This window comes from Zophobas morio, unplaced genomic scaffold (genome assembly GCF_036711695.1).
Source record: "Zophobas morio isolate AGI-343-1 ecotype UQ-CSIRO unplaced genomic scaffold, CSIRO_AGI_Zmor_V1 ptg000021l, whole genome shotgun sequence".
NCBI classification, from domain to species: domain Eukaryota; kingdom Metazoa; phylum Arthropoda; class Insecta; order Coleoptera; family Tenebrionidae; genus Zophobas; species Zophobas morio.
Genome location: NW_026972126.1, coordinates 12,146,944 through 12,162,117, shown reverse-complemented (window position 1 = coordinate 12,162,117; position 15,174 = coordinate 12,146,944). Strand labels below are relative to the sequence as shown.

The following is a 15,174-nucleotide window of genomic DNA, read 5'->3' as shown; positions in this document are numbered from 1 at the left end:
TTTTGTTTTAATATGTGTAGACTTCTTCTCACAACATGAAATTTAAAACAACATGTTTAAAATGGAAAATGTGTATAAGGAAATATCGATTTTGCGATTAGGCTCCGCCCCATAATTGCAAAATCCATATTTCCTCCATATCCATATTGAGGACCCGGTGTGTGAGGTGGCTTGGCATCTGCCCACTACACCTTGGGTCGTGGGTTCGATTCCCGCTCTGTCTCTGGGTGTTTTTGTATGTCCCCTTTTCCTGTAATTGGGCCTCTTGGCCTGTTGGAAAAGTAATTATTAAAAAAAATTTCCTTGCAAAAGTGTATCATGTTCTGAGTTTCTTGTTGTCAAAAAATGACTAAATATATTAAGAAAAAAACGGCAAAATATAAGCCCCGCCCACCCGCCCCATCTCAATTCTGATGATTTTTTTTATTCATCGTAAACCAAGGGGGTGGAACTTAACTTCAAAATACTTATTTCTTTACAGGAAATTAAAAACATGTTTTTGAGTACCGTCTCAATTGTGAAGATTTTTCTTACTCTCAAAAACTTAAAACACGTTTAAAATGGTAAATTTTGTAAGGAAATACGAATTTTGCAATTAGGCTCCGCTCCTAGGTCTGCTAACAAATTAAAACTTCATTACATCTTCATTACTATTTAGATCAGGGCAGGTATGGGTGGGGGCGTGGCTTAATCTTTGGCTTTAGAAATTCCCTAGGAGAGCTACCAACCACCAGAAAAGAACTAAACTTGCACATGGTTGCCTATGTTTAACTATTTTCTTAATTATTATTTTTTAATTCAAATTATTCAAATGCGATTTCGCACCGTTGTTTTTTTAGCGTGAAATTTTAATTCAAATTTGGTCACTACAATAGTAGTTTTGATGTTCAACTTTTGCCGTATTTAATGGGGTTGTAGACGAAAAGTGGAGGATTTAAATTGATTACTACAAACATTTACCATTTTAAACATGTTTTAAGTTTCTTGTTGTCGAAATCATGTGTATTAAGAAAAAAAAAAAAAAGGCGAAATATAAGCCCCGCCCACCCGCCCTATTGTGTTATCTCAATTGTGATAATTTTTTTTTTAATCGTCAAGAGCCAAAGGAGCGAAATTTAATTGCAAAATCCTTATTATTTTTACAATGGAAGACATGTTTTCGAATATTGTGTTATTCAAAGAATGCTGTGTATATTAAGAAAAAATTAAAGTCAAAGATTAAGCCTAAGTTGGCAGACTATAGGGGCGGAGCCTAATTGCAAAATCCATATTTCCTTACAAAAATTCACCATTTTAAACGTCTTTCAAGTTTCTAAAAATAAAAAAAAATCAATACAATTGAAATGGGGTGGGGTTAATATTTTGCCTTTTTTTCGTAATACACATAGTATTCTTGGAACAAACGATACATGTTTTTAATAGCTTGTAAGAAGTAAGTATTTTGCAGTTAAGCTCCGTCCCCTTGGTTCCCGGCGAATAAACTAAGATCATCACAATTGAGATAGGCCGGGTGGGCGGGCTTATATTTTGCCTTTTTGTTCTAATATGTGTAGACTTCTTTCCACAACATTAAGCTTAAAACATGTTTAAAATTAGGCTCCGCCCCATAATTGCAAAATCCATATTTCCTTGCAAACATATACCATTTTAACCATGTTCTAAGTTTCTTGTTGTGAAAAGATGGCAATGTATATTAAGAAAAAAAAAAGACAAAATATAAGCCCTGCCCACCCGCCGTATCTCAATTCTGATGATTTTTTTTTTATTCGTCGTAAGCCGAGGGGGAGCTTTCCAGTTTCACACTGACAAATAATTGTCCAATGAAATGTTAAATATGTCAACAGCATTCTTTTAAACATAAATTTCATAGTCTTCTTGACAACTTTTTTTTCGATGATATTGGACTTAATAGCGGCTACAATTTCAAGAAAATAAGGTCAGGCTTTTTAATTTTAATCAATGAAATAAACTGCTTCATATTTTTTTTTAGTTACTCCGTATAAATAGTTCTGGAAAAACAGGAACGAATAGAAAAACTACATGCATACAGAAACATGGTTTCCTGAGAATTTCAAATAGGATTTGAAATTTAATGTTAAAACAATAATGTTGGCAACACCAACGAGTTTCAGTTTTACACAGACAAATAACTGTCAAATGAAGTGTCAAATAGCTGCAATGCCAGCACCATTGTTTTAAAAATAAATTTCAACCAAGATTAAGCCCCACACATACCTGCCCTGATTTAAATTGTAATGAATTAAAAAAAGAAATCACAATTGAGATGGGGTGCGTGGGCAGGATTCATAGTTTGCCTTTTTTCTTAATATGCGTAGTATTCTTTGGACAACACGATACTCAAAAACATGTTTTTAATTTCTTGTAAAGAAATACGTATTTTGCAGTTAAGCTGCGCCTCTTGGTTCACGGCGAATAAAAAAAATCATCACAATTGAGATAGGGCGGGTGGGCGGGCTTTCAATTTGCCTTTTTGTTTTAATATGTGTAGACTTCTTCTCACAACATGAAACTTAAAACATGTTTAAAATGGAAAATTTGTATAAGGAAATATCTATTTTGCCATTAGGCTCCGCCCCATAATTGCAAAAATGTACTATGTTCTGAGTTTCTTGTTGTGAAAAGATGACTATGTATATTAAGAAACAAAGGGCACATATAAGCCCCGCCCACCCGCCCAACTTAATTCTGATGATTTTTTTTTATTCGTCGTAAACCAAGGGGGTGGAGCTTAACTTCAAAATACGTATTTCTTTACAGGAAATTAAAAACATGTTCTTGAGTACCATCTCAATTGTGAAGATTTTTATTCTTAAAAACTTAAAACACGTTTAAAATGGTAAATTTTTGTAAGGAAATACGAATTTTGCAATTAGGCTCCGAATGAAAACTTTATTACTATTTATGTCAGGCAGGTATGGGTGGGGTTTAATCTTTGGCTTTAATTTTTTTTGTAATATACACAGTGTTCTTTGAATAAAATGCTACTCAAAAACATGTTACATGGTAATTTCTTGTCGAGAAATAATAAGAATTTTGCAATTAAATTTCGCCCCTTTGGCTCTCGACGATTAAAAAAAAATCATCAGAATTGAGATAGGGCGGGTGGGCGGGGCTTATATTTTGCCTTTTTCCTTAATATACGTAGTCGTCTGTTTAGAACAAGAAACTTAAAATATGTTTAAAATGGTAAATTCTTCTAGACAAATATGGATTTTGTAGTTAAGTCCCTCGATCTGACAACGAATGAAAAATTCATCACAATTGAGAATTGAGATCGGGGCGGGTATGGGTGGAGCGTAATCTTTAGCTTTATTTTTTTCTTAATATACATTGTATTCTTTCAAAAAAATGTTTTTAATTTACCGTAGAGAAATAAGGTTTTTGCAGTTAAGCTCCGCTCATAATATGTGTAGACTTATTTCGAGAAAAAGAAAGTTACAATAAACGCAAGTACAGTCAAGAACAGAAAAGAGTTACTAATATATGTGGTAAAGGTACACGTCACGTTTCAATTTCAGGTGAGATTTACTCGTACTGATAGTTCTGTAATGACGTCATTCAATTTTTGTAAGGGATGAGTCAATAATTTGGGTTAGCGTCTCACCATACAATAATCTTAAAAATATTTATTAAGATGAAATTACAACGATGTGTACTTAAATTAAGCATTAAAAGCACCACAAAACTAAAATCTGCTATATGACTATTTTTTCATGTCAATAGCATTAGCTAATTCTAGAATATGTTGTGCCCATCTCATCATTGGCATGGCAATTATTGTTCCTTTGTGGAGAAAATATGCCTAAAAACGTATAATTAGTGAAAAATAACACAGACAAAAAGGTACCGCGACACCTTGCCTTCTTTCTGGTGTTCACTGAACATCTTTATAATTTTTTGAGCTAATGCAATGTCCTGTTTTGAAGGGGAAAATACCTCTTGAACCACTTCAATGTGACTTTTATGGAAAACTTTTTTTCCGGTATACCCCAACTGAGCTGCTTCCTCTGCTTGGTTTTTTACAATTTCTAAGTTCTTATAGTTGTTACTAGCCATATCAATTGCTTGCAGGTGAAAAGCTTTCGCCACTGTGACGACTTTCATGCGAGCGTATAATACTTCATTTAAGGTCTTACTTATTTTAACCCCTAATAATTTTCATATACACTTATTTAACGTAATGTAAAAATAAAAATTACCAAGCTGGACGCAGTAATCCATACATCCAAATGCCAATCCAACAAGCGTGAACTTAGAAGTCTTTGACAACGCCACTGCAGTGTTACAAATTTCTACTAAATTGACTAGTGACTCTGGAGATTCAACTGAGATTATCAGATTAACTTTTATGTCACTTTTAACATATTCATTTAGTAAGTCTGCAAACTAGATTACTAGGATGAGTAAGTCGTTGAACAGATTTAATTAAGTACTATCTGTACATCAGAAGGTTTGTCTACTTTTGGCAGACATATTGTATCAGGTACATGCTTCCCCGTCATTATAACTGACACATCTAGCTTTAATAATTCAGAATGTGGTTCGTTCATATGTACACCAAAATCATAGTTACTTTTCTTGATAGGCTTGCCTTGGTCGAGCAGTTGTCTAATATTAAGTCGTGCCTCTGACTGAAATTAACTTAACACAAAAGTAATAAGTAAATTGACGTAATTACTTTGTGGCTCAATACAACACTATCCTCACAGTCCAACATAATACAATCAACTTTTAACATAAAGGTACTGAGGACTTTTTTCAGGTTGTCTGCTGGTGCGTACAACACAGCTCTTCGAGGTGTATATTTCCGGAACGTCGTCTACACAACAAAACGTTTAAATAATAAGTATTCTTATTTTTACCTTGACGGAATTAAAAATGGGCTTCAGAAGAATCTGCACACGATTACAAAACATTGTCACAAAATTTGAATTAAGTAAGGTTAAATCTGACATAGAAAGCGCCCTCTGTAAGGTAAGCGATTAGCGGGACCTATGTTACCGACATACGTCGGCCATTTTGTCAATAATATTGTAAAGTTTAAAAAAATCTGTTACGCTTTTTATTAGCCGTTGTAAGTAGACACTTTGAAAATTTCTCTTTAATTTGTGGTAAATGAGGCCAAGTTGTGTTCCTTTTGTCGGTAAAAATATCTGTGTTTTCCAAATTGGTTTCTCCAGATGAGTCATATTTACCAAAATTTGACAAGGCCATAGATTTTCTTGAAAATCTTGTCTATTAACCCATGACATCAAACTGAACAACAAAAATAAGAATTTCCGCAGTTTCAGGTTATGACTGTTTGATGTGATACACTATTTATTAAATAAATTATTTAAAAATGAATAAAGGTGACCAACCTACTTTTGAAAACAAAGATGAAGAGGTGCTCTATTGGAGAAGCCTAGCCACACAATACTTTGATGAGTGAGTACTAACATTATCACGTTGCCCCTTGATTGCAATCCTTTCCAGTATCGATCGAATACAGAAAGAATCTGATGAATTCATCAGTGAATCACAACAACTGGAGCGCGAATATGAGGCGACAATAGAACAGAACGAAAAGAAAATAAAAGAACTAACCTTAGCTAACAACAGAGCGTATAATGAAATTGAAACCATAAGGGTAAGTTTTCGATCATGATTGACACCCGTGCTAACAAAACTTACAGGTAAAGTTGGACCAGAGCAATAAACACACTGTATCTCTCCAAACTCAAATCGAAAACCTATCCAAGGAGAAAACGGACATGGCGCGATATATCCGAGAACTCGAACAGAAAAACGACGACCTGGAAAGGTCACGACGGATCGTCGAGGAGAGCATTTCCGGCATCGAAGCAGCGTTCCACAACGCAATTGAACGAAACGCAATCCTCGAGTCCGAAATCGACGAAAAAGAAGGTCTTAAAGAGAAACTGCAGCGGTTAGCTGATGAAACGAGAGGTAAACATTTACGTGATTATCAGAAACGTGTTGAACGCTTTTTCCAGATCTAAAACAAGAGCTCTTGGTTAAAGAGCGATGTCAAGAAAACGAACGACCCGTGAATGGATACAAGCCGGTGTCCATTGTTGATTCCAACAGGCTTAAAGAAATTGAAACCCAAACGACGCCCATTAAAAGTAAGAAATCTCCTACTCGATTGAGTAAAACTATAAGACTACTCATAAGGCGATTGCATTTACGTAAATCGAAATGAAATCATTAATGGCTCTAATTTATTTTTAAGTGCACTTAAACGTAAGAATTCACTAATTGACTAAATAATCATTGTTGTATTATCATTACTAATTGATTGACACGTTAGTAACAAGACTCAACGCAACTGATTATGCTGTGATGGATAGTTTGACTGATTGTATCCGTATTTTGTGTTAAAATAGGAATAAATTATTTTTTTCATTGTGCTTCAGGCTTTCATTTACTTTATTTTGAGTCTTGTTGCATTTATTGTGCTTGTTGCTTTTAACCTTATCCTATTTTTTGTTGCTTTGTATGTTGTAAAAATTATCGCTAAATGTGGGAAATGGTCGTTAAATGCGGGAATTATCACAAGGTTAAGGATGACAGACGCGTGTTTGCAATAAATTCGTTGTATGAATGTTAGGCGATAACATTAAATAAGTGCGATATTAATTAAATAATCGCGTTCCATTTTTAAAGATTATCAGCATGGAAGAATTCGTGTCGTATATATACAGGTTGTTTCAAAAAAAGTAGACAAAACTAAAGAGATCACTATGTTGCTTGTCGGAAGTCGTTCGGTAAACTTCGACAAGCGCTGGAGATCCTTCCGGAATTTTCTGAGTGCCTACCGAAGTCTTTCGATGAACTGCCGAGGCTTGCCGAAGATTTCCGAATGACTCCTGAAAAGGAATAATTATCTCAGGTCTTCTTCTAGTGAAATTACATATATTTTAGCTACAATAAACTGTATTTTTGTCTTGTCTGGAAAAATTTAAGTCTGTTTTATTATACCGTCGTAAACTTAATGACCATAATAATATAGTTTGGAAAGATTGATAATAATATCCACCTATTGTGTACTTTAGTATTCATAAATCGCGGCCTCGACTTCTTGAATTGTCTAAAAAAAATGGGAAAAACTTGTTTTAATTTATACTTTAATTAACACAAGGTAACAGTAATTGATAAAATATTCTCTTCTGGGAAGTTTGGAGTTTTAAATTTGGGAATCTTTGTTTTGTACAACAAGGTACAAAATTTATTTTCAGATTTATTTCCAATGAGATAATTAAAATTAATGTTAAAATATTTAATTAAATGCACAGAAAAAATACAAAAGATTTTTTATGTGCACGGAAATTTCCTCGCCCTTGAAGTACAACGAATACCGCTTCAATTAAGTTTATTTAATCGTATCTTTCCATTAAATTTCTGATGTTGATGAATGTATTACTCATAACTGCTCCCAGAACTTTTGGGAAAACCATACGAGTTTCTTCTAATTTTAGATAATCATATATTAGATCTGTCTATATATTTTTTGAAATAACTGTTGCTCAAATTCAAAAGATAAGATATCGCAGTGCAAGCAATATATCATTTCTATTTAATATTTTGTCTGAGTGACGTCATCAATTTTTTTTTATCCAGTCAATTTGTTTAGAATATCTTTATTAAAATTAAAACCAACGCAATAAATAATCAAACTACACATTTTTGATTTTCTACCAAACAGGTTATTTGATCTTAGTATTATCACCATTTAATACAGAAATTTTTCTTTAAAACAAGAGTCGCATCCGAAGAATAAAATTTCTAAAGTAGTCAGGGTTGGCCCAATTTAAATCAAGTGATTAAAAAAAATTTTGATTTAAATCATTTTTGTCAGTTTTTTTTTTTACAAACTATAAAAATATAATGCATATTTTAAATGCAGTTTAAAAATCAAAATAAGTAGAATATTGACTACAATAAAATATTTTCAACAAAATAAAACATAAAATAAAGTGTGAAAAAATAGTTTCTTGTTGTAGGAATAAGTCTACACATATTAAGAAAAAAAAGGCAAAATGTAGCCCCGCCCACCCGCCCTGTCCCAATTGTGATGATTTTTTTATTCGTCGTGAGCCAAGGGGCCGGAGCTTAACTGCAAGATTCATGTTTGTCTACAAGAATTTACCATTTAAACATGCTTAAAGTTTCTTGTTTTGAAAAGACGACACGTATATTAAGAAAAAAGGCAAAATATAAGCCCCGCCCACCCACCCTATCTCAATTGTGATGATTTTTTTTATTCGTCGAGAACCGAAGGCGCGGAATTTAATTGCAAAATTGTTATTATTATCGTGTTATTAAAAAAATACTATGTGTATTAAGAAAAAATTAAAGCCAAAGATTAAGTCCCACCCACACCTGCCCTGATCTAAATTGTAATGAAGTTTTCATTCGTTAACAGACCTAGGGGGGAGCCCAATTACAAAATCCATATTTCCTTACAAAAATTTTCCATTTTAAACTCGTTTTAAGTGTTTAAGAACAAAAAAGTCATCACAATTGAGATGGGGTGGGTGGGCGGGGTCTATATTTCAGAAATGATTGAGTCTGGCAATCCTGGATTTTTTGGTTGGTATATGTTTTCTATCATTTTAAGCTGTCAGTAGTCAAAATTGACAGATTTTTGACATTTTAAAACCAAAATGCATCGCATGTCACAGAATAACCTAAGGAAAATTCACATTTTTACTTTAAAAGTTTTGCCAATAGACTGTCATTTCTGATCACGCGGTAGCAACGCGAGATTTTGACATGTCAAATTTCAAATTGAACTTGACAATCTGTCAGTAGTATCAACTTACAAACTTTATGGCCTACTGGATATCACATATTAATGCGGAGTTATGAAAAAGATCGTGATTTAAAAAAAATCATTGATAGACAAAATATTAATATGATGTCATCAATTTTCTGAAGGGGACGAATAATTAAATTTTGTAGTTCACGTGGTGGTTTTTTTACCTTTTATTTTAAAATTTTGGGTGTTCGTTAAAACTACCGCAAAAATCACCGAGCTCTGACTGCAATGTAGGTATGAATCGCCTCCAAAAAAATGATAAAAATTGTTATAATAATCTTATTTTGAATGTGCAAAATCGCATGCTGTTTTATCAGTGTTTAATCCATCACTATTTTTAACTTCGGGGCTTCGCTGTAACACAAAGTTTGTAGACCCAAATGTCACAATTCTTACTTCTCGGGCGTAAGCTAATTTCATGTTTTCGACGTTTCATAGCTCCTAGAATATGAAAAAGTAGGTCCCATTTCCGTCTGTCCGTCGTCTATTGGCGACTTTGGACAGAAAATCTCCAAAATTTGTCTAGTCATCCCCACCAAAGATTTGATGATGTCATCTCAAAATGTTTCTAAGTAAGTCCTGCTTATAATGCACAAAATAATACGCTTGTATGTCTGCAATTTATTAGTTCACGCCATTTTTAACCTTATGCATGTAGATTTTTCACCAACATTTTAGAATTTAATTTAGCAACTACGAAACCGATTGCTTCGAAATTTTGCAAACGTTTTAAAATTGTCGCGAATATCAAAGTTCACCTATTCATCATTTCCAAAAACATGATGACGTCATCTCAATTTTTTTTAGAATTGTTTATATAGGTGTTTGAAAAAAAAGTGAACGAAGCAATTTATTGTATTAATTATTGAATAAAAAACGGTTTCATTTTTCCAAAATTGTGTATTCAAAGTAATGTTATTATTAGTATCACATTAAACGATCAAAATTGAGATATTTGTCCCCACCAAAGAGTGAATGACGTCAGCACAGAATTTATCAAGATAAGTTTACTTACTGCAGAATAAAAGTTTATAATTTGTGTTTTGTTTTTTACGAATTTAAAAAAGTCGTCAGTGCCGCAGTGTTTTTTTTTAATTCGGGAGACTCTTGCCCATGGAGATTTTTTTTGGAAAATTCTGATTTTGAGTTAATTTTAGGGCCCCATTTTTTTTTTGAAAAATTTTAAACAATCTTGAGGTTGTAAATATTCCTGTTTGGAAATAATTTCGAAGTGCTTTGGAGCTTCTAGTGTCTTTTACTAGCCCCGCCCACCCGCCCTCTCTTTTCCTAGAGGGTATCTCATTTGCTAAAATCAGTCTTATCTTAGGAGGTACTAGCCGCGCCCACCCACCCTCTTTTCTAAGAGGATATGTTATTTGCCAAAATCAGTTTTATCTTAGCAGGTACTAGCCCCGCCCACCCGCCCTTTTTTCTTACAGGGTATCTCATTTGCCAAAATCAGTTTTATCTTGGCAAGTAGTAGCCCCGCCCACCCGCCCTCTCTTTTCTTAGAGGGCATGTCATTTGCCAAAATCAGTTTTATGTTAAGTACTGATGACTAACTTTTACAAAAAATGATCAAAATTTGGAAACATTACTGTCTTACTTATATGCACAAGGCAGGAATTTTGAACATCTCTAGCGTTTAGTTGTTATGCTTTAATGGATTTTTTTTGGTTTATTGTTCTACTTCTATAAAATTACGTTCTTTACGTAATCTACATCATAAAGAATTTTTTTAGGACTCCCGAAACTCCTGTACATAACGTACTGAATAGTTAATCCGCCATTTTCTAGACACCCGGTATAGGTGTCTGGAAAAAAAAAGTGAACGAAACAATTTATTGTTATCAATTATTATTAAATCAAAAACAGTTTCATTTTCCCGAAATTGTGCATTTAGAGTAATGTGGTTATTAGTATCACATTAAACGATCAAAATTGAGGTATTTGTCCCCACCAAAGAGTGAATGACGTCAGCACAGAATTTATCAAGATAAGTTTACTTACTGCAGAATAAAAGTCTATAATTTGCGTTTTATTTTTTACGAATTTAAAAAAGTCTTGAGTGCCGCAGTGTTTTTTTTTTTAACTCGGGATACTCTTACCCATGGAGATTTTTTTTTGTAAATTATTTAAAAGAATTTTGGACGCCTTTGGTGTTCTATTTTTGGAAAATTCTGATTTTGAGTTAATTGTAGGGCCCCATTTTTTTTTTTTTTTTTGAAAAATTTGAAACAATCTTGAGGTTGTAGATATTCCTGTTTGGAAATAATTTGGAAGTGCTTTGGAGCCTCTAGTGTCTTATAATAATTTAATTAAATTTCTTAGAGGATACGTCATTTGCTAAAATCAATCTAATCTTAGCAGGTCCTAGCCCCGCCCACCCGCCCTTTTTTCTTACAGGGTATCTCATTTGCCAAAATCAGTCTCTTATCTTAGCAAGCACTAGCCCCGCCCACCCGCCCTCTCTTTTCTTAGAGGGCATATCATTTGCCAAAATCAGTTTTATCTTAAGTATTGATGAGTAACTTTTACAAAAAATGATCAAATTTTGGAATCATTACTGTCTTACATATATGCACAATACAGGAATTTTGAGCATCTTCTCTAGTGTTTACTTGGTTATGCTTTAGTGGATTTTTCTTTTGTTTATAATTTATAAATGTCTTTTTTTGGTTTATTTGTTAATCAAAAATAAGGACTTATTTTATTAATAATAATGTACAAAGATTAATGACTACTGATTGTTATGGTTATTGTCGTAAAAATAAAAGGTGGATTTCAGTCACTATCGTTCCTAAGAAATCAGAAAGTAAGCCGGAGGTATTCACGCATTAGGTGCGTGCAGTGTTGCCAATTTTACTTTTATAAAATTAATTAAAATTAAAAAAGTTAACCCGCTTTTTCTAGACACCCGGTATATTTGTCTGAAAAAAAAGTGGATGAACCAGTTTATTATATTAATTATTAAATCAAAAAGGGTTTTATTTTCCCAAAATTGTGCATTCAGAGTAATGTTGTTATTAGAATCACATTAAATGATCAAGATTGAGATATTTGTCCCCACCAAAGAGTGAATGATGTCAGCACAGAATTTATCAAGATAATTTTACTTGGAACATACAACATAATAAAATTTTATAGTTTGTATAATATATTATACAAACAATATTTTTAATATAATACAAAAATTGCGACAGTACATTCATAAAATGCCACCATATTTGTTTATTATTTAGCACAGTATTAAAAAGACGGTATTTTTGAACTTAAAGAAATAGTTGGCACCATAGTGAGATGTAGACCTTGACGCGGAAAATAGTGGCGATGAAGAAGCTAAATTTATTTGGCTAAGTAAATAAAAGACCAAAAATTCTTTAAAGAAATGTTTATTTTGAGAACAATCATCAAACAGTTGCTTTATCCATTATCATCCGCTGTTACACTTTTAACTTGTGGAAGGGTTGTTTGTTGCTTAACTCATGCTTATAATCACCCCTCAGCAATATCCAACCACAAAAGCTAAAATATGTTTTTTCCAGAAGATCAGCTACCATATCAAGCGCCCATAACACCGGCGTCTCGTGTAATGGCCTTAAACATCGTAAGCGACCTCATCCGAAAAGTCGGGGTAAGTAAACAACCCCCTTAATAAATAAGTAGTCGGGTGTAGAACTCGCTTTTCGTTAAACCGGAACAGGTGTTAGGATATTGTTTTCTATTTTGTTGGTAGCCTGCATGTGTTTGCACGTTTCTGTGTTGCTTCCAGTTGTCTCGTTTCCTTTGTTCACAATGCGGCCGGTATAAATGTACAGTTTGCCCGCCATCTGCCGTTAATCCCACCAATAACACACCGAGGTGCGTTTATGCTTCTAAGGCTGGGGCATAATCCGTCCTGCCCCGCTCTCGATACTCACATACCTTCATGTTTTAGGGTCTAGAGCGCCGACTGGAAAAAAGCCGATTCGATTACCGAGACATCGGTTCGAATGATCTCAGGTAAACGCCAAAACGCGCCGGTTTGTGCTAATCGGTGACGTTTCAGGAGTCGACATTCGGCCAAAAATAGTCCCGCTCCGAGCATCCAAGGCCTGTCCAAATGAGAGTAAAGGTTTGATCCCGAGGGTTTTCGAATCGGGAACCACATATAGTAAAAGTAATCAGTGTTTTAGGTACGTCTGGCTTAAAAACAAAACTCTCTCATTGTCCAGTATTATGTTTGTTCTGTAGCTTTTTTTTGTTCAACTTGTATTAAATACGGTGGAAAAAGTGATCTTTGTCAGTGCTTCGTGATATTATTTTAAGTCAGGAGTTCCTTTAACATTCTGTAAATAATTTTGGTGATAATTTTTCTAGATAGGTGATGTTTTTCGCTTAAAGCAACTATTCCTTTAATATATGTAAATATTATCGTGAATAACCGTGTGACTGGGTTCATCTTTCAAACTTGTTTACGTCTCGAGCTGACGTAAATTAAGGTTTCGTTGCTGCCTTTCATTCAAAAATAATATATTTTTTCACATATTTAATATTGAGTAGAGTAATTTAAAACGGGTTTTGCGTTTTACTAGTTTGCCGTTTTTTGTAATAATTTATTCAATCCAATCACTAATAATTAGGTACAAATTTTATATTTTTAATGCATATTCCATAAGTTAAGGTGCAAATATTTATTACTGTATCATAGATGAAAATAAACATTTAAAGTAATACACCTGTGAAAATTTTACCCAAACTGAGACTAGGTGCGGGATTTGCGACTTCGGGGGCAAACGTTTTGATGCTTTTCAGCAGCGGCAGCATCTGTAAGTGCGCCTCAAACGTAGGAATGCCGTCTTTGGATTTTTTGCTTTTTAGACATATTGGCCCTAAAATTTTCAGTTAGAAACTTTTCAAAAAGAATTAGTGACTGACCTGCCATATGTGAGGAACTCGCCAGGAATAAAATGAAGACGTAGATAGGAAGGCACTGCAGAACGTAACGAATCTTCGTCAGAATTTCTTCAACTATAAGTATGACCAACCTAAACTAAATTAAAAGTCATACAAGTGATAACAAAAGTTGTAATAAACTTACTGTAACAAACACGGCGTAATACATGGCGGTGGTTGGTAGAAGAAACAACAACACAGTAAACCCTAAAGTACCAATAAATAACTGATGTTGGGAATACTGATAAGAGTCCACTCTTGTTCTAAGAGGGTTATATTTTCTCCCAATAAATAAGCGCCACAGAGACAATAAACCCTTAAGTTGAAAATAAATTAACCTGGCGGCGTACACATAGATGCAATACACGTGAAAAGTGGCAATTGAAATGAGATCAGAAAGCATCGCTATTTGGTAAGAAAACCCAAACACGGCTGGTAACACCAGGAATCTAAAATATTCCTTAAGAAAGGGTTGCATTGTTATTAAGAAAACCCTCCACAGGGATATGTGGTAGAAGAAAAATGTCCCTAATGACTTATTAAATGCATAATTCAATTTCAAACCAATGGGTGACCCCATCAGATAAATCAAAAGATCGCGGAAATTATGAATGATATTTTCTCTCACGTTTTCAATAAACCTAACAATGAAGTCCTCATGTTCTAGGAAAAACCTCAACAACAACACCCCCAAAACCAAATCAAAAATTTTTGAAAATAGAAGATTGCCGCTCTTTGGAGTCAAGCGCTTTTCTTTCAATAACTGCTCAATAAACCATTTATATGACTCTAGGTTGTCACGAAAATGCGTAACTGTGGCTGAATACCCCCACAGTGGTTTTGTTTTATTAAAAACTGTCACCAGTCCTTCCAACAAAACATTAAAAAATAACAGTAGCCTGAACGCTAGACTTTTGCGCCCATTTTCATCACTCACTCGCCGCCTTTTTCTGACGTTGCAGCTCAAAAATTTAAAATGAACCCCATACTGAACCTCTGGGTTCAACTCGTCGCAGTCCCGGAATGCCTTAAAGTCGTACACAATTCTGACCACGTTGGGGTTACTATAATTGATGAGAGTGATTTTCGAGGTCGCATTGTCTATGTGCAAAGTCCTGGAGTCCCTTTTGACTCTGGTTACATCGTTGCTCAAATACCCCACAACGTTGTTCGATTTTTCCTTCAGTGGTGCGTCATTCGTGATGTAATACGCCGCACATTCGTCACTCTCGTTACGAACACCCTCTAAATACCCAGTTTTGTTTAAATGGAGCGAATTTGGTACAAAAACCAGGATATTTTTCACCATGACAAGATTAAGTAAACATAACCTACAATGTAACGTCACGTGTTTCCAGCGACCCGTATGATTGGTCAAGGTGGGAGTTCATACG

At 34.1% G+C, this 15,174-nt stretch overlaps 3 protein-coding genes across 6 annotated transcripts; 1 reads left to right on the top strand and 2 right to left on the bottom strand.

The window, feature by feature from the left end:
* Positions 1-3,493: 3,493 nt before the first annotated feature.
* Positions 3,494-4,937, bottom strand: LOC135132131 (citramalyl-CoA lyase, mitochondrial-like). The gene is made up of 6 exons (XM_064060095.1): positions 4,884-4,937; positions 4,700-4,840; positions 4,455-4,652; positions 4,221-4,407; positions 3,877-4,169; positions 3,494-3,823 (listed from the first exon to the last, which is right to left on the bottom strand). The coding sequence occupies exons 1-6, from the start codon at positions 4,935-4,937 to the stop codon at positions 3,725-3,727; spliced, it is 972 nt and encodes a 323-aa protein (XP_063916165.1). The 3' UTR covers positions 3,494-3,724.
* A 72-nt stretch (positions 4,938-5,009) lies between these two features.
* Positions 5,010-13,558, top strand: LOC135132981 (nuclear distribution protein nudE-like 1). Of its 4 annotated transcripts, XR_010281128.1 has the most exons (9): positions 5,010-5,095; positions 5,307-5,448; positions 5,497-5,650; positions 5,697-5,970; positions 6,018-6,149; positions 12,391-12,479; positions 12,618-12,706; positions 12,783-12,847; positions 12,894-12,911. XR_010281128.1 is itself a non-coding variant. In XM_064061200.1 (8 exons), the coding sequence occupies exons 2-8, from the start codon at positions 5,363-5,365 to the stop codon at positions 12,949-12,951; spliced, it is 855 nt and encodes a 284-aa protein (XP_063917270.1). In that variant the 5' UTR covers positions 5,010-5,095; positions 5,307-5,362; the 3' UTR covers positions 12,952-13,558. The 4 variants fall into 4 exon arrangements, 3 of the variants coding, with proteins under 3 accessions (XP_063917270.1, XP_063917269.1, XP_063917271.1); XM_064061200.1 differs by lacking the exon at positions 12,618-12,706 and having other exon boundaries at positions 12,394-12,479; positions 12,894-13,558; XM_064061199.1 differs by lacking the exon at positions 12,618-12,706 and having other exon boundaries at positions 12,894-13,558.
* On the bottom strand, positions 12,222-15,169 carry LOC135132980 (phosphatidylinositol N-acetylglucosaminyltransferase subunit Q-like). Its single transcript, XM_064061198.1, has 3 exons — positions 13,926-15,169; positions 13,763-13,877; positions 12,222-13,716 (listed from the first exon to the last, which is right to left on the bottom strand). Exons 1-3 carry the CDS (start codon positions 15,087-15,089, stop codon positions 13,550-13,552), a joined length of 1,446 nt encoding a protein of 481 aa, XP_063917268.1. The 5' UTR covers positions 15,090-15,169; the 3' UTR covers positions 12,222-13,549.
* Between the last annotated feature and the right edge of the window lie 5 nt (positions 15,170-15,174).

Bases quoted from the DNA above. Each gene is read 5' to 3' on its own strand.
- LOC135132131 (XM_064060095.1), bottom strand. From the start codon at position 4,937: ATGTTTTGTAATCGTGTGCAGATTCTTCTGAAGCCCATTTTTAATTCC. The intron at 4,653-4,699 runs GTAATTACGTCA...AGTTAATTTCAG, and splicing joins GTGTTGTATTGAGCCACAAA to TCAGAGGCACGACTTAATAT. The intron at 3,824-3,876 runs GTGTCGCGGTAC...ATACGTTTTTAG, and splicing joins AACACCAGAAAGAAGGCAAG to GCATATTTTCTCCACAAAGG.
- LOC135132981 (XM_064061199.1), top strand. From the start codon at position 5,363: ATGAATAAAGGTGACCAACCTACTTTTGAAAACAAAGATGAAGAGGTG. The intron at 5,651-5,696 runs GTAAGTTTTCGA...CAAAACTTACAG, and splicing joins ATGAAATTGAAACCATAAGG to GTAAAGTTGGACCAGAGCAA. The intron at 12,480-12,782 runs GTAAGTAAACAA...TTCATGTTTTAG, and splicing joins ACCTCATCCGAAAAGTCGGG to GGTCTAGAGCGCCGACTGGA.
- LOC135132980 (XM_064061198.1), bottom strand. From the start codon at position 15,089: ATGGTGAAAAATATCCTGGTTTTTGTACCAAATTCGCTCCATTTAAAC. The intron at 13,878-13,925 runs GTAAGTTTATTA...CTTTTAATTTAG, and splicing joins ATTACGCCGTGTTTGTTACA to TTTAGGTTGGTCATACTTAT. The intron at 13,717-13,762 runs GTCAGTCACTAA...TGAAAATTTTAG, and splicing joins GAGTTCCTCACATATGGCAG to GGCCAATATGTCTAAAAAGC.